The 18,270-nt window shown below is 32.9% G+C and overlaps 1 protein-coding gene across 3 annotated transcripts; it reads left to right on the forward strand.

The window, feature by feature from the left end:
- Nucleotides 1–12,135: 12,135 nt before the first annotated feature.
- LOC114717499 (sodium/hydrogen exchanger 4) lies at nucleotides 12,136–18,039 on the forward strand. Of its 3 annotated transcripts, none has more exons than XM_028902641.1 (15): nucleotides 12,136–12,355; nucleotides 13,134–13,252; nucleotides 13,347–13,444; nucleotides 13,555–13,614; nucleotides 13,723–13,769; nucleotides 13,850–14,041; nucleotides 14,329–14,375; nucleotides 14,492–14,558; nucleotides 14,860–14,960; nucleotides 15,042–15,143; nucleotides 16,190–16,334; nucleotides 16,430–16,492; nucleotides 16,613–16,696; nucleotides 17,225–17,519; nucleotides 17,614–18,039. In XM_028902641.1, exons 1-14 carry the CDS (start codon nucleotides 12,182–12,184, stop codon nucleotides 17,492–17,494), a joined length of 1,569 nt encoding a protein of 522 aa, XP_028758474.1. In that variant the 5' UTR covers nucleotides 12,136–12,181; the 3' UTR covers nucleotides 17,495–17,519; nucleotides 17,614–18,039. The 3 variants fall into 3 exon arrangements, with proteins under 3 accessions (XP_028758474.1, XP_028758475.1, XP_028758473.1); XM_028902642.1 differs by having other exon boundaries at nucleotides 17,747–18,039; XM_028902640.1 differs by having other exon boundaries at nucleotides 17,225–18,039.
- Nucleotides 18,040–18,270: the final 231 nt, after the last annotated feature.

Here is an 18,270-nt window from a genome sequence, read left to right on the forward strand (position 1 = left end):
CCTTGCCCACCTCTCATTTCGTCCAAGCTCATGGAAACCTTGGGAAAGCTCTGGAAAAATGGTTTCTAGAGAGAGAAAGAATAGGGAGAAAGAAAGGCTAAGTGGTCCCATGCAAGATCAAGCTCTAAAACAAGATATGTTCATGGTCTTTGATGTAGTTTTCACTACACTTGTTGTTGTTGAACTTGGTTATGGATTTTAATGATTTTTGAGAGCTTGAAACCTTAGGGGGCATGTTGCACGAAATTGTTAAGGATAGGGGGAAGATGAAATTGATGTTAGAATAATGTTCAAAGGCATGAAAGAAACATGAATCAAGTGGTTTTATGCTGAAATTGGTTGAATTGTATGATTATATAACTTGATAAAATGCTTTGGCCAGACCTGTTTCTTGTGCTTAGGATGTGATTTTGATGCTTCCAATGTGTTTAAAATGAAAAATTGTATTGGGATAAGATGAAAGAATGAAGTTGGAAGCATTGGAATCAAAACTGAAAATTAAGTGGTAGATTTCGGTTTTGGCCTAGAACTAGGGGAAGGAATTGGAGTTTGATGAATCTAAGCTCATATTTGGATTCTTTGGGCAAAAATGTGTAGGATTGGCCTAAGGAAACAATTTTTACAAAGCTAGAAGACTACATTATAAATTAAGAAAAAAGAGGATTAAGTTTAAGGACATAAGTCTTCCGTATTGTGCAATTTTTGGTCCTAATGAGTAATGTAACCCTTGTGGCTGTGATTAGGACCTTGAAACATCCAAGAGAAGGTTTGGATGTGGTTTACTAAAAGCTAGATGGTTGGGAAGCTTAGGAAGCAAGTTGAAGAACAAGAGAACATTTAAAGACACAAGATAGCAAACTTTACCCTACTCTTATGTGCTTAGTATTTGCTTACATGTATAACATGTTCTGTGTTTATATGGTTTTATGAACTCATGTATTGTGATTGTGAATATGTTTGAAATGTGTCATAGGCCTATGTGTTTTATGGTTAATGCATGATGATTTCCAAACATGTTTCTATATTATAGAAATGTTAAATTGCAAGCATGTTATGAATGTCAAGCTTGCCATGTATGTTTGGGTGGTTATTGTTTGCTGCTGAGATTCTCCCAAATCTCACCCCTCGCTAACCAACCATTTAGGTCAAGTATGATGGGCAATGATTGCATAAAGGAGAGCATGAGAAGGAAGGAGAAGAAAGCGGAGAATTATTCATGTTAATGATTGAAGCTATTGGTTAATGTATAATTCTCCTATTGTGTAAATTATGTATATGAATGTCAATGATGTAATGTATTTGTTTAGAATGTTTATGGCATGAATGGAAAGGTATAAGAATGAATGGAAAAAGATAGGGCCAAGTTATGCATGCCAAAACAATAAAAAGGATTAAAGCAAGAATTGTCTAATGAATAAAACGTAAGTGCTGGAGCAATCAACTTCTAGCTCCAGTTTGACCTATCAAATGAAAAAGTTAAGCCATGAAGTTTGGCAGACATGTTATACACATCCCAAGCTTTAAAATGAAGGTAGAACACCTCAATTGGATGTGTACACAGGGAGATACGAATTTTCAAAGTTGAGGCACGAAATTTGAAAGTTTCAGATTTTATCAAATGAATAGTAACCCAAGTAATTATGTTGAAATTTTAAATCCACGGACTTGTGTCGTGATCTACTTAAACCATAACACTTACGAATATGTACTCTGAGGAGTAAAAGTAAGGATGTTTCACCAACCGTCGGAGCTCTGGCAAGCAATTGTTAGCTAGTCGCCAGAGCTCTGGTGAAGGTCACTGCCGTTTGTGCTGGAGCTCCGTCAACCGGCCGGCCGGCCGGCCAGCCAGTGGGGTTTTGGTTTTTAAAAAAAAATAAATAAAATGAAAAGCAATATGATCATTTTAACAAATTTATAAATGTCAAATTAGTCACTTGTGACTAAATTGGGATTTTACAAATTCAAGTGACCATTTTGACATTTCTAAGTTCAAGTACCATTTTTGTGTTATTTTTCTGGAAGCTTTCTTATCATATTTACGTCACATGAAGACTAAAGAATTGCCATTTTATCATGAAACTGGACAATTTTTAAGATCCATTGATGTTGAAATGCGCCCAAAGCCGTCGGAAAATGTTTGCCTCTTGTGGGTAAATTTTGTTGGGTTATCATGGGGAAAATTTCAGTTAAGCCCACGATGACACAATAAATTTTTAGGCTTAAGAGATTCTGAAAATTCAATCAATTATTTATCCAAAATGAAATTAAATGAACAAGTAAGAAAAACTATTTAGCCCGTAAAAATTTGAAGAAAACATCTTATAGGTTTGATTCCATGTGTAGAGTTGTTATGTTTTCATTTTATATATGTTGTAAATGTCAAAATATAAAATTATCATTTTTCTATTTTTTGTTGCAAACAATCAAATGTATTAATGTTATGGCAAAAGTACACTTCTAGAGCTTTAACTTTATACATGATCTCGATTTGGTTCATTAATTTTAAAAGTATTCTTTTAGTCATTTGATCATAAAACAATTAAAAAAGAGAGGAAAACATTAGGGTTTTAAATATTGATAAAATATTCTCAAATGCTATTATATTAAATTTAACTTTCAAAATAGTCATGATTGTTGCAAAAACATCATTATTTAAGTCTAATGATTTTAGAGTTAAATGACTAAAAATATACTTTTTGAAGTTAATAGACTAAATATAAATCTTGTATAATGTTTAAAGATCAAATGTCTACTTTAGCCAAATATACTCATTATAAATTTTCATGTATACAGTTGTTTTTTCCCCTCATTCTTTGTTGTGAATGACCATATGTATAGCTGTTATTTGTCTATTCTTGTAATTTTTCATTTGTATAATTGTACCTTTTCTATTCTTTGTAATTTTTTGTATGTAGTTTTTATTTTTTATTATTTGTTGTAAATTTTTCTTCCAATTTTAAGTATAAGTGGTCTTTTTACTTGTTCATTTAATTTATTTTATTTTGGATTAGAGAGACTGAATTGAATTTTCAAAATCTTTTGGACTTGAAATTTATTAAGTCCTTATCTCAGTTGAACTTTTCCCATTATTATCTAGTTGTTGCTTATTTGGATGAGGTTGAGGAAGCCTAGAACACTTTTTCTTCTCCTGCCCCTTCTTCGGATCACTATAGTTTGGCTGGTTCGTTGTTGGCTTTCCTTCTATGGACTTTCAGGCCTCAAAGTACAGATAAGAGAAACATTACTCCAACTGCACAAAGATGGTCCGGACCACTTGGTTTGCATAAACATTAGTTTGGTCAAGGAAGAGAAACGTAGCAACCTTGCATCATGGTAGATGTGACACTCCTCACTCTATGGGTACAATTGGATTAGCAGTAGAAAGAGTACCTTATTTCCAATATGATTTTTAGAAAAGTAAGATTAGGTAAAAAGTTAAATTAGATAAGTTGAATTGTGTTTGGATCGAAATTTGTTTAAAAAAGTTAGTTTATAAAAGTGAGATTGGAAAAAAGGTTGTTTGAATTATGACTGAATAAAAGTAAGTTTATTTGTAAAATTAGCAAAATGGGTATGAGTTTTAATAAATAATGAAACATTATTAAATAAAATAATTTTACATAATACAATGGATTTAAATCAATATAAAGAAGTGAAATTTAATAAGTGAATTAAATTTTAGAACTTTAGAGAAATCATAAAAAAATATTTTAAATATAAAGTGAAATATGATTAAAAAATGAATTTACATAATACAATAAATTTAAATTAATTTAATATAAAGAAGTGAAATTTAATGAGTGAATTAAATTTTAGAACTTTAGAGAAATCATTAAAAAAATTTTAAATATAAAGTGAAACATGATTAAAAAATGAATTTACATAATACAATAAATTTAATATAAAAAAGAGAAATTTAATGAGTGAATTAAATTTTAAAACTTTAGAGAAATCAAAAAAATATTTTAAATATAAAGTGAAACATGATTAAAAAATGAATTTACATAATATAATAAATTTAAATTAATTTAATATGAAGAAGTGAAATCTAATGAGTACTCAAATTAAATTATCTTGCTGGCTTTTGATTGGGAATAATGAGTGTGTGCGGGAGGTAGTTTCACAGACTTCTGATTGGGAATAATGCCAGAAGGGAGAGAAAATAAATTCTCTGACACACGTAGAATGGTCCTCAAATTAGCTCTGCAATCTTGAAAATAAGCTCCTCTTATGCTGGCTTATTTCCACAGCACGTCATTAGAACTTTTTTCCAATAAGTCCAATCTGTCATAAGCCCTTCTAAACATTGTGGAAATTTTCAATCGGGCTTCTCTTAAAACAGGCACTGAAGGAAATATACAGCCTCCATCCGGCTTTAACTTTTATGGAGACTCCTCATCATTCAAACAAAAGATATATACCTCATCTTCTGAAAAAAGTTATGGTTTCTTTTAATAACGTTAGATGGAACATTTTTCTTCACAAATTCAAGAGATCGGGAATTCATGCTTTTGTTAGGGATAAAAATTTGCTCCCCATGAACTCTTTTGATTGAATTTTTATGAAAAAATCATTCTACATCAAGACTTTCTTTTCTAACTAGTTGCCTTCGAGCTTCTCGTATATGAATACAGAATTTTGATCTTCTATGGTGGGGAATTCAAACTTTCTCTTTCCATCTGTCAGGAAGCAATTCATTAACTCTTCTGAAGGAATTCATCTTATATCTACCATAACTTGGCAGAAAATTCTATCTTTATTGCATGACTTCTCTTTTTCTTTTGTAAAAGTTATTTCCAAAGAATCTTTTCATTGGTTATTTTCTCACCATGTTTGTTCTTTATGCTTTCGTTCCCTTAAAACTTTCAACTAGTTAATACGATTTTGTCCTTTTATCAATAATATAAAAAAAATCCTATTGAAGTTGTTTCCTTTTCGGATGAAATAGTTTTTTCTGACTTAAATTAAAACTAAAAATAAGCTAAAATTTTCTTTGATTTACTACCCTGAAATGATAATATGATATCAAAGGAGGGATATTATTGACCACCGGAAAAATTCGCTCCATTCATTTGTGACGAAGAGAAGATTTTTCTAGAGTCAGTGCCATACAATATTGGTTTTCAAGTCATTGTTTTTTTTTTTCTCTTTTGAAAAAAACACTGAATAAATTTTTCCCTAGTTCAAACTTTGAAGTCTTGTGAATGCCAGAAAAAGTGTCTTTTAGACTGATTAAAATGGACTTTCGGCACTACAGTGACAGCCGGTATAGATTCGACCCGTGTTAAAAATCTCCCCATTTGAGAAACATATTTGTTATAGCAAGTCTAAGAACTAAAGATTTTTTAATTAATTGCTTCTTCTTATACTAATTAGTTGTTTTTATGACATTTGTCCTTTCAAAGTTTATTTCTTTTACTTAGTTGTTCTATTTTGCCACTCCCAAAGTACTTAAATGATTTTTTAGTGCTGGATTTTGTAGATGTAATTTAACCTGACGTCAACGTCTACTTGTAGTTAAATGTAAGTTCCTTTTGCAAGGACCGATGGTATATGTCAAATCTCACAACTTCTGAATTGGACTTTTTTGTTCAATAATAATAGGCGTTTTGATCATTAGTATTAAAATGAAATATGCAAATGTTCTCAAACAATTGTTGGAGGCTACAAAATGAAGGAAAAAAAATCTTATTCAATGAAATAATTACAAAACAAACTTGATTTTGAATTGGCAAACAACATTTTGCATTATTGATTATGACTGAATGAAATAAGTTTTGGTCACCAAGCAAACCAAATTGAAGGTCATGATTTCTTTTGCGATCAAAACCTACTCTACTCCACTATAATCAACCATATGGAATGTAATTTATCGCAAATCCAAAAATTAAGTCTATTATACATTTAGAGTGCGTTTGGTATGCTGAAAATTTGGCTCTGGAAAAGTAAAATAAAATTTTTTTAGAGGCTTGGTGCATTTGGTTAGACAATCTTTAGGGAAGCGATTTTTCGGCAACGGGCAATTTCCATCTGGAAAAAGAAAAATCAATTCCTACCCTTTTTAGCGGGAACCCATTCTCTAGCATAAGTAAGCAAAATGCAAAAGATATATCTACCCCTCAAAACATATGTTATTGCTCTGTCCTTCTTCTTCTTCACCTACTGCTTCTTCCTTTCTCCTCATCTTTCTTTCTTTCCATCTCCTTTCTTTCTTCATCTTCATATTCATTACTTCTTATTGTTCTTCTTGACAAACAAAACATTTCATTCATTAACCAAAAAGGGAAAAAAAACCCAGCTTGACCCCTGAGCTTTTTTGCTCATTCATCAAATTTAGAACTTGTCTAAGTGAAACTTGTGATATATAAAAATAAACTCAATAGGCCTTTTAACAACATCTACTTCAGCAAAAATGTTTTCATATGAAATAGATATGATTTTTCAAATCTGGTTCAAAATCTGGTGAGAAAAATGTTTTTGACCCATGCTTACAATTTTGACCATAACTTGAAAATTATAAAGTTTTTCTGAATGGGTCTTGTTGCATTAAAAACTTGACTCAGAGAGCTTTTCAAAGATACTTCATTTGCCCAATTTGAATTTAAATTGAAAAAGTTATATCTGATCAAAAGTTGCTTTGTTCAAAACATCAAAAACAAAATGTAACAGAGACATACGGAATTCAAATTTTGCACAAAGAGTTGGGGTGTATTGTGCATAAATTAGACTTTTTATAAACAAATTCTAATTTAAATCCTTAAACCCATGGTTAAATTTTAAGTTGTGAGAAAAAAAAGAGTATATTCAAATTTGATGTAAAAGAAGTTCGATTTGCTGTATCAAATTCAAAAATTTTTTAAATAGATTCAAACTTGATGTAAAAAAATTTAAATTTCTTACATCAAATTTTCTTGAAAATAAATTTCAAAATACAAAGATTTTTTAAATGGATCTTATTGCATTAAAAATTAAAGTTAAAATTTTTCAATGATAAGTCATTTGACCCATTTAAATTTAAATTAACAAATTTATATAATCTAAATTCTCATTTTAATTGACTTTATTTAAGCCATTCAAATTTATAAAAATGTTAGAGCAACTCATTTTAATTTCAATCCACATAGTTCAAACTCATGCTTCAATTTTTTTAGAATGAGTTACCTAGGCCAAAGGTGTGCATCATGTGGTTGATGATGAAAACTCCTCGATGTCGATGACAATGATGAAGATCTCACACAAAAAAAACACGTGTATTGGGGCTCATCGCATGGGTTATGTTCTATGGGGCTGCCGGCGATGAATAAAAATAACAGTGGGGAAGAATAGTTGGGTTCTGAGTTCAAATAGATAGTAACAAAACATAATAACCCCTAAAGTTCAAACACACTATTTAGGGGAATGAAAACAAAAGAAACAGGCTCTTCTCTTTAGTTTTCCAATGTTTGTATTATTAACACCGATTATTTATCATAGCTTTTATATATATATATATATATATATATATATATATATACCTGTGTTTACGTCGATTTCTTGAACATCCACCGTAAATAATAAATATTACATTGGACGCGTGCACAATTGATATAAATATTGTATCTTTATTTACAAAAATGTTATCATCTCATTTATTACATTATTAGCGTAATAACTGGTGCAAATAAGTCAGTGTAAAAGGAAAATTTTTTAGCGGTGATGTTTTTTCCTGTTTTAAGAAGGTAGCCTCCAATTCAAATTAACTTTGAAGTTCTGTAATGGAACTATATCCTGGAAAGTAATTTTCAGTGGGTAGACCTATTATACTTTTTATTCATTGCATATTTATAACAGAAAAATGTCGTGTTGAGTAAAAACTTGTGAATTAGAGCCGAAGCCATTTCAATTGACGTGCAAACAAGAATAAAAATAAAGTATGAGTAAAAACTTGTGATATTCCCACTTTGTTTAAAATAATTGGTGGGAACAGTTACACTTTTTTGGCTGACTGAGTGAAGGCGTGTTGAGGGAGAAGATAAGGCCACTATGGAACTGGTTTGCATGCTTAAGGGTGATGATCAGCCAAGCTTTTCTGTTCTATAACATTTAAATCTAATTTAGATGGTTTAAATTTCAAATTTTTTAATTAATTTTTAGTTATTTTTTAAAAAAGTAATCAATTTTTTTAAAAAAATAAGTTAGCCTAAAAAAAGTAAAAAGAAATAAAATATGGACCGTCCATATCCACCTATAATGAGTTTGGGTGCTTATAACTTGTATAAAAACAACGGAACAGAAGGCAATTAATTTTAGATTGCGTTTCAGAACTTTCACAATACTTGTCCATCTCTCCTTGTGACAAAACTCTCTTCTCCCTTCTATTAGTATTATTTGTCGTGTGAATTAATGGAGTCCGTAATGTGATTTTGTTGTGCATGTGATATAGAGCTACCTCATCGAATTCAAAAGTATGCCTACAACCCTTCTAAAATATTGCATTAAAAAACACGTTGTAGGGTGAAAAAGGTACAGGTTTCCCTATATATCAAATAGAGTGCATTCAAGATTCAGGTCTTAAGGAGTCACAAAATAAGTTGGGTAATAACATCTTTTAATCTTTTCCTTTTTTGAACTGTTTCTATTACCTGTTCATGTTCTATTAGTTATTTTTGGAATTTTTTTGGCTAAAAGCTAGCCAAATGACTATGACTTGGTAAAAGACAGTGTTGCTTTAAATAAAATTTTACATACAAAAAAGATACGACTTTATAATTCATGCAGTAGTTATTTTAGGAATTTTTTGGGCTAGAAGTTAGCCAAATGACTATGACTTGGTAAAAGACTGTGTTGCTTTATATAAAATTTTACATGCTAAAAAGATACAACTTTATAATTTATGCAGTAGTTATGCTTAAAAATTAAAGAGATACCACCTCCCTCTTTAATATAAGGCTAGATAGCTACTTCAAGGAGATTTAGGTAATTAGTTAAATTAGTTTTTTTTAATAGCAAATACGTGTTGATTTTTTAAAATTATTCTTGTTTAATTATATATATTGAAATTATACTCAGATGAAAACACATTATAATTATTAGGGATATTTTTTAAGAACGAATTATAAATTTAAGAGGTAAAGTGAGCTGACATTTTTATATTAAGAACGGTTAATTGGCTCTTATATTTAAGATCGGAGTAGTAAATTACTTTATGAGGCGCAATTTTTAAGGCGGATTTTCTATAAATACTTTTCACCATCGACTCCATGCACACAGCATGCAAAACATCAAATTGATTGCCTTGATACAAACATAAGGTCAGATTACCACTTTATAAAAATAATTATTGCCTTATGTTGAGTTTTGGTAATGCAAATTATATTCAAGAGTTTTTATGGGAAAATTGCAATAAGGCCTCACCCAAAAAAATTAAATACAAAAAGATCCCTTAAATCATTAAATTATTCTGAAGTTCCAAGAGATCTTATTGCAAAGAATTTATTTATTTAATTACCAAATTGTCTTTATCTTTTTTTAAAGTATGCATTGATAACTAAAAATGCAGTCGTTGACAACTTAAGATATAAGAATTAACAACTATCATGATGGATATTGACACTCATGCATCATATTTTGTGATGTACTGAGAAAATGTGTTGTCAATACCAGCCGCGATAGTTATTAATTATTATATTTTAAATTGTCAATGACTGTTCTTTCAGTTGTTAATATATATTTCAAAAAAAAAAGACAATTTGGTAATTAAACAAATAAAATTTTTGTAATGAGATCTATTAGGACTTCAGAATAATTTGATGATTTCAGAAGATTTTTTTATATTTAATTTTCTTAGATGGAGTCTTATTGCAGTTTTTTCAGTTTTTATTGTATTCTAAAAAAATTTGATATCAACTCAATTTGCACTCTAGAGTTGTAATAGGTGGAGGCCTTTGAGTCATTATGCACAACTTTTTTCTTATCTTGTCTCCTTCCACCTTTTAGAGTATCGTAATCAAGTCTAAAAAGGAAAAGTGTTAATTATGCCTTAAAGACATCATGCATAATTTTCTTAATCTCTTTTCTTTCTACTCCTTAGATAATTATTACCACCACCGTATCAATATTTAAAAAACACTTTGGATTCATATGTTTAGTTTTGGGTTTAGTGACGTCATATTATTTGAGATTTATTTAAAATGATCTATTAAAACAGTGAACACGTGTTACCCATATTTGTAGTCATCAAAACGTGTCACATAGGAGATCGCTGCTTTGACATGTGGCTTCCCCGTCCTGGTTCTCACATTCGGATACCACAACAACGTAGACATATTCCACAAAATGACAAATATTAGATCCGCACTTGCTAAGTGCTTGATCATGTATGGAGGAAAAAAAAACAAATAAATAATTACATAAATTTAGGTAGGGTTAAGGTACATCTAGTACTTCGAACTATTTTTTCAGGTGCGCTTAGTGTCTTAAAGTAATTTTCGGTGCATCCAATATCTCAAACTAATTACAACGGTGCATCTATATCTTAAGCTAACAGAAAAGTTAAGTTTAATTGTTATCCTGCTGACTCAGCCAAAGGTTGACCGAAAAATCCTACGTGAGGAACATGTAGGTGTCTGATGTGTATTATTTTGATAGGTTAAGGTGCGTCTAGCATCTCGAATTATTTTTCTAGGTATACCCAGTGTTCTAAAATAATTTTTGGTGCATTCAGTATCCCAAACTAATTAAAACGGTGCATTCACATCCCAAGCTAATAGAAAAGTTTCCTTTGACCATGACCTTGCTGACTTAGCTGAAAGTTGATCGAAAAATCCTACATGGCAGACATGTAGGCGTCTGATGTGTATTATTTTGACTGAAAATCCAATTAATTTCCTCCTTTTCTAATATTTATCTTATGCCAGTTTTTAAATTAAAAAAAAAAGACCATCGATCCACCCTCTTAAATCCTGGAACATGTACCACCCATTCAATCTCATTCTCATTTTTAACATTTTATCCCATTTCTTCCACCACTCTGATTTGAAATTACAACCGCCGTCACAGCACACTTCTGCCTCCATCATTGTCAACTCCTCATCCAACTTGCATTTGCTTTCCTCCTCATAGAACACAGTAAACTTCCCATTGGTCACTCCGTCGACACCCCTGTTGCCTCCCGAGAAAACACCCATCGCCATCAGGCTTGTCTCGGGAGCTTTAGTCAAAATAATACACATCAGACGTCTGTGTATCCGTCATGTAAGATTTTTCTGTCAACTTTCAGCTAAGTCAGCAAGGTAATGGTCAAACAAGACTTTTCTGTTAGCTTGAAATATAGACGCATCGTTTTAATTAATTTGGGACACTAGATGCATCGAAAATTACTTTAGGATATTAGGCGCACCTAGAAAAATAGTTCGAGGTGCTGGACGCATCTTAACTCGTTAAAATAATACACATCAGACACTTACGTGTCCGTCATATAAGATTTTTCGGTCAACTTTCGACTGAGTCAGTAAGTTAACGATCATACTTAACTTTTCTATTAGCCTGGGATATGAATGTATTGTTTTAATTAGTTTGAGACACTGTATGCACCCAAAGTTATTTTAGAACACTAGGCGCATCTAGAAAAATAGTTCAAGATGTTGGGCGTACCTTAACATAAACAAGAAAACTAACGTTAACGACCCCTTTCCCAATACTGACCAGTTAGTATCGCAATCAGGAAGGAAGATGGAAGATAATAATGCAAATTTTCTAGTTGCTTTCTTCATGAGCCAACAAAACCACGAAAAAGACTGACTGAAAAAAAAGAAAAAGGGACCAAACACGTTAAAACATTCGGATAATATGACCAAGAAACAAAAATATGTATTCTTCCGGTTCTTAATATAAGATCCATTTAACTAATTTGATTAGATTAAGAAAATTAGTAAGTTAGTTAATTACAAGAAAAGTGACACATTTTTCCTAAAACACCATAATAATTTTTCTTAATACCTCCTCTCCCTCTTCTACTTAATTATAATTGAGGGAGTATTTATAAAGATAATTTGGAGAAAATTAATAATTATAAAAAATGGATAATACCAAAACCAAGATCCTATATTAAGTACGGAGGAATATGATAAATGAAATTCAGTTTTCATGGCAATACATTTTCGAGTTCGATCCGCGAACGGTGAATGAGTGTGAAAGAAGAAGAATGGCTATGGCAATGCTGAATTGGATACCGGACGCTGCGAGGAATTTGGCCCACGAGCACGCGCAGGTGATACCCATTTCGCTCTTCGTGGCGGTTCTCTGCCTCTGCTTGCTCATCGGTCACTTGCTCGAAGATAACCGTTGGGTTAATGAATCCATCGTCGCCATTCTAGTTGTAATCATCCTTATGCTTCTCTCGTTTGATTATTTATTGCTTTATTTTATGATGTGACCTTCTCCTCAATGCTATAGTTGAAATTTTTGGCTGTTTTATTTGGTAAGTATGAATTGAAGACTATGAAGGACCAATGCTAAAGACATACATTCAAGTTCTTATAATTTCCTTTGGACAAATGTCGAAAGATGAATCAATCTTCTGCTTTAAATTGTCTCTTCTCTTACTCCCCTTCGTTCGTCCTGCCACGAGTAGTGAGAATGAGAAGAAGCTAGTCTGCGAGACGATTTCAGTGATGGGTGTCAACCTTTTTCTTCTCTGTTGTTTTTCTTTGTTTTGAATCTTTACTTGAGATTTGGGCTTTTGTAAAGAAGCTTCCCATTCGACATCACCGGTTTATATTTTACAGCTATCTAAAACTGATTATTTTATTGATATTAAAGGAATCTGGTAAACTTTTTATGATCCATTAAATTGGAAGTTAAATTGTGTAACTTCGTCGTTTGGCCAAAAGTGTGAAGTTATTCTGTGTCTGTAGCACGAACACCATTCTAGGTTTATCACATGACATCGTTAAAATTCCCGGACGTTTAATGACAGTGTTTTTAGTTTCTTTATCCTATTTAGCATACAATAATAAGTTCCACCGGCGTCTAGGAGTTCTTTAATTTGATCAGGATTGAGACTATAAGATGATAATTGGTCTGAAAGGTACATATTTAGTGCCTTGGGTAGAGATTTGACATATTCAATGCCACTAAACCTTCTCTTTGGTTAGGGATGTATTGCTGGAATGATTCTCTTGTTCATCACCAAGGGGACGAGTTCTCGCATCCTTACATTCAACGAAGAGCTTTTCTTCATATATCTTCTGCCACCCATAATATTCAATGCTGGGCAAGAACTTATGCCTTTTGCTGGATCATAAGTCTTGAAGCTGCTCTGGTAACAAAATCTTTTACTGTTCTGAGTCACATCTTCTTGATAACAGATTTCAGGTCAAGAAGAAACAGTTCTTCCACAACTTCTTAACTATCATGCTATTTGGGGTGATCGGTGTTTTTATATCAGCATCTATTATTGTAACTGGTAGACCATTATCCTATATTTTCCTGTTGAAGTTTACATGGATTTAACTTGAAGTCTTATTGGCCAAAGAAAGAAAAACCTCAAATCTTTGCATTTGGTCCTTTACTTAGGCAGTTGGTGGCTATTTCCCAAGTTAAACTTTAATGGTCTGACAGTGCAAGATTATCTTGGTGAGATTTCTTTTATCTTCTGGATGTTCATAGAAATGTAGATCTTTATCTAATATTGTCATTAATATATATCAGATTTTCATGGTGATTAGCTTTCTTTTAATTCAGCTATAGGAACGATTTTCTCTTCAACAGATACAGTTTGTACCTTGCAGGTTGGTTAGATTGCTAAATTTTTCTCTTTTGTTTAACATATTTACTTTCTTGTTTATTTATCATCCTTTATTCGCTGTAGGTTCTCCATCAAGATGAAACTCCTCTATTATACAGCCTAGTCTTTGGGGAAGGAGTGGTAAATGATGCGACATCAGTTGTTCTCTTCAATGCGGTGCAGAAGCTTGATGCTTCGAAAGTTCATGGCAGCGCACTCCATGTCATTGGAGATTTCTTCTACCTGTTCTCCACAAGCACTGCTCTAGGATTCATTGTAAGTTTCAATAAAATGGCTTCACGGCTTTCTCTTGAATTCTCTGTTTGTTGATGGTATTGTTGTCACATGCTGCTAGCTGGAACCATCATGTAAGAGGGTATCATAAATGGCTGAAGGTTTACAATTTTCTTCTCTAAAAAAGTTTAACACTTCGTATATCATCTCTTGTCAATAATTTTACTCAGCAAACTTCTAAACAATGTTACTTATACATCAGACTCGCTGAGTTCTTTCTTTTTGTTTTTCTATCATTTCATTTAATAAACAAATGCTTGTTCATGCAGTCTGGACTTATCACAGCATACATCCTGAAAGCCTTCTGCTTTGGAAGGCAAGTAACTTTTTTTCAAAACTCCCCTGAATGAGAAAATCATCAAGATGGTTTGAATAGGGAATATCAAAGTTCAAAAACAAGTTTTCTGATTCTGGATCTCAATATGCCTGCAGACATTCAAGTGTTCGTGAAATTGCATTGATGGTTTTAATGGCATACCTATCCTACATGTTGGCAGAGGTACATAGGAGTTCATGCATTTACCTGCTATAGAACTAATCTAGTTTTGGATTCACTTAACCCTTAGATAGCTCAACTTATGATTAGCATTTATCAGCAAACCAGACCTGAACTTCTAAGAGACAACACCATTAGGTGGTGAATTGGGCAAAATAATAATATTAGTAGTTGGTAATTTTGGGGCTTTATATAATAATGAGGTTTTTGTCAAAATTGATTTTGGCAGCTTATACTAAGAGTCTATTTGTCTGCTGAATAAATTATTTTTTAACGATCCATCTTCACTGCATTTTCCATGCAGCTCCTAGAACTCAGTGGAATCCTCACTGTTTTCTTCTGCGGAATATTAATGTCACACTATGCATGGCATAATGTGACTGAAACTTCAAGAGTCACAACCAGGTATAGATTAATCAGACTTTTGCGATTTGATGATTTTCGCATTCAGGGTTTTGGATTTTTCACCTGGCCAATCTTCTCCAGGCATGTCTTCGCGACAATGTCATTTATTGCGGAAACCTTTATATTTCTTTATGTGGGCATGGATGCTCTGGACATGGAGAAGTGGAGGATTACGAAATTAAGGTCCTGTTCCTATCCTTAATTCTATAACAATTTATCTTGTCAAGTGTACCAAAGATAATTGACATTCTTTTGTAGTGCCATTGTGAATAGTCAAAAGCATGTACGGTGTTCTGGACATCTGCTTGTGCAATGCTGCTGACATAACTCAATATGACTTCTCTATCAGATTATGATACAAGTCTTCTTGTTTCGAGCGATTGTATCTGCGCTGAGTCCAAAATGATACAAGTAATTTAGTATTTCAGCAGAATGCTGGTAAGCCCTGTAGAAAAGTGGACCTGACATACACCTGAAGAGCAGGCAAAAGCCAGGCCAAAATATAAGAAAGTTTTAGGATGGTCTAGGGAAATCAGTAGGTGCAATAGACTCCTAACATAACTGGCTTTGTTTTATGTAAGAGTGATGTGGGATTTTTTTGTTTTGTTCTGTTTTGTGTTTTGGGGTGGGGGGGTTTTGAGGGAAAATCTTCTTAGCTGAGAGAGCAACGAACTTCTGAAAAGTCAGGCTAATTTGTCTTCGCACTTCATTTTTCTTCTTTCTTTTGCATAGTGTTGCATATAGCTGGTTGATTGTCCATTTTCCATTGGTATACGAGAGAAGCATCAAGCCAGGTTGTCTAAATAACACTCATGCTGAAGTTTCCATCAATTACGTATTGTTTCCTTTGTTCTATCTTTTGTTTTTTTGTTTTTTTTTGGGGGGGGGGATCGTGTGCACCAGGGTGGACAGCTATATTTTGTTGTCAAGTATGATTTACTGCTCATGATATGTGAATGGTCAGTGATTATAAGATCTGCACAAGCTTCAAACTTTTCCAGTTGCTTGAAATTGTTTTTGAGATGGCATATAAAGGTCCAAAAAGTTACTGTTTTGTTTTTTCGCCCTCTTCTTTATTGTTGAGGATGTCTACAATATCTCCAGTTGAAACTTGAGCAAAATAAACATAACTTTTTTATTTCTGGAATTTTTTTAAAAATGCCTTGTGAGATACGTTGCAGCATTTTACCTTGACAATGAGAACTCTTTCAAGTTCTTTCTTATTGCAGTTTTGGGAGGTTGATGGGAATTTACAGTTGCTTAATCTTCCTGATATTGCTTGGGCGGGCTGCTTTTGTTTTCCCTCTCTCTGCTTTTGCCAACTGTATGAATAGGCGTGCTCATAGAGACTCAAGAATCACATTTAGGCATCAGGTTGACATTCATGTTTTATGTGATAAGTTACAATCTAAAGATGGAAAAAAATAATCCTTGAAATTTTTGTCTTTTTATGTTGGTATAACTTCCAGATAATCATTTGGTGGGCTGGACTTATGAGGGGGGCAGTCTCGATTGCTCTGGCTTTCAAACAAGTATGTATTAAATCTTCTAGACACTAACTCAAAAGAGAAATTTATTTGCTATGATAGCAAACTGGCAGAGCACCGGGGAATGATTTCTGAATCCATCCATTATATTTTTGATTTGTGCAGTTCACATATTCTGGTGTTACGTCTGATCCTGTTGATGCAACAATGATCACCAACACCATCATTGTTGTTCTTTTCAGCACGCTGGTTAGTTGGCATATTTCTTTGATTGTGATATCAGAAATCCTAGAATAAGAACATCGTATAATTCAATTCTGTAGATGCTTTCTTTTTGGCCGAAAAAGATGCTGTCTTTTTAATGATATAGAAGCTTAGATAAACGATTTCCTGGAAGAGCCATCCTCCTCGTTTCAGTTCCTTTGTCACGGACTGCTTTAACTCAAGCTTATAACTAAACCTAAATGGGTGTAATAGTATGCGGAACCAACTTGTTAATATATTCATGTATTTTAACTGTCATCTCTAACGTGTCCTTGCATTAAAGGTGGACCTGAAGTGTGTACAAGCATAAACTTTTGCTGAAAGTTCTTTTAACAATAAAGATAGGGGTAGCAACAATTGAAATGTACATAGCTTGTTGATGGACGTTCACATAGTGAATAATAGTATATTTTGACCCAAGCATAAGTTGTCAACTGAAGGCTTGCAAATAATTCTGCGCCTTTAGTGTAAATTCTATTATTAAGAATTAGAAATTTGATGATATTATTACAGGTGTTTGGGTTTCTCACGAAACCACTTATCCGTTATCTTCTTCCCCATAGCACGACGAGGAAGAACATCATCCATCAGGAATCTGGTCCTCCTGTTGAGGACCTGAATCTGCCGTTGCTATCCTTTGAGGAGTCAGCAGAAACCAACTTCAGTCGTGCAAAGGAAAATCTGTCCATGCTAATGGAAAGTCCTGTCTACACCATACACCATTATTGGAGGAGGTTTGATGATGCCTACATGAGACCTATATTTGGAGGCCCTCTTGCTTAGTTAGTCACTATGCTAGCAAAATGAGGTAGGAACACTAATGATGATCTATTTGAGTTCAGTTTTGAAGATTAGCAGTTGCCAGTAGGGCTTTTTTCAGTGCCACTATTTTTTATACTCAGGAGGAATGCACATAAAGAGTCAAGGACCAAGTTTACTTTTGAATATTTACATGAATTGGGATAACTCCTGTCAAGCATTAGAGAAGTGCATGTTTGGATAATAATTTAAGTGTTCACTTTATATGTTGTGCAGATTTTGGACGAGTAGGCTGTATTGGAATGAATTGTATATAAACATCTTTTATTTTGAATTCTCATTTTTACTTTCCAGTAGAGAGCAAATGAAAAACTGAGTAAATCACACTTTACTCGCAAGATGTGACAGTTTTTCCCCAATATCCGTTATCTATCACATGTTAACCCAATTTAGTGAATGACTGAAACCCTTTTGCTGTAATTTATTATTCGCCGCTGTATGCTCATTGAACCTCTATTTCAATGAACTCGTTGAATTGAAGTTTTTGCGGGCGATCTTGCCCACGGTTAGATTGCCTTGAACTGATGTCCCTTTTTGTATGTGGGTTTATGTGCTTGACTAGTAAGCATGAAGCTTTGCAGACAGAAAATGATACCCTGGGATCGGTGGGCCTCACCTGACAAGTGAAAAGAAAAGCAGACTTTATGAGATTCTTTCACTCAAAGTATTCCTCCAGTTCTAAATATAAGACTTTTTTTGTAATGTAATTTACACTACAAAAAGGATATTATATTTAGGAC

This window comes from Neltuma alba, unplaced genomic scaffold (assembly GCF_004799145.2).
Source record: "Neltuma alba isolate B1F8T4 unplaced genomic scaffold, ASM479914v2 tig00011740_pilon, whole genome shotgun sequence".
In the NCBI taxonomy this organism is placed as follows: domain Eukaryota; kingdom Viridiplantae; phylum Streptophyta; class Magnoliopsida; order Fabales; family Fabaceae; genus Neltuma; species Neltuma alba.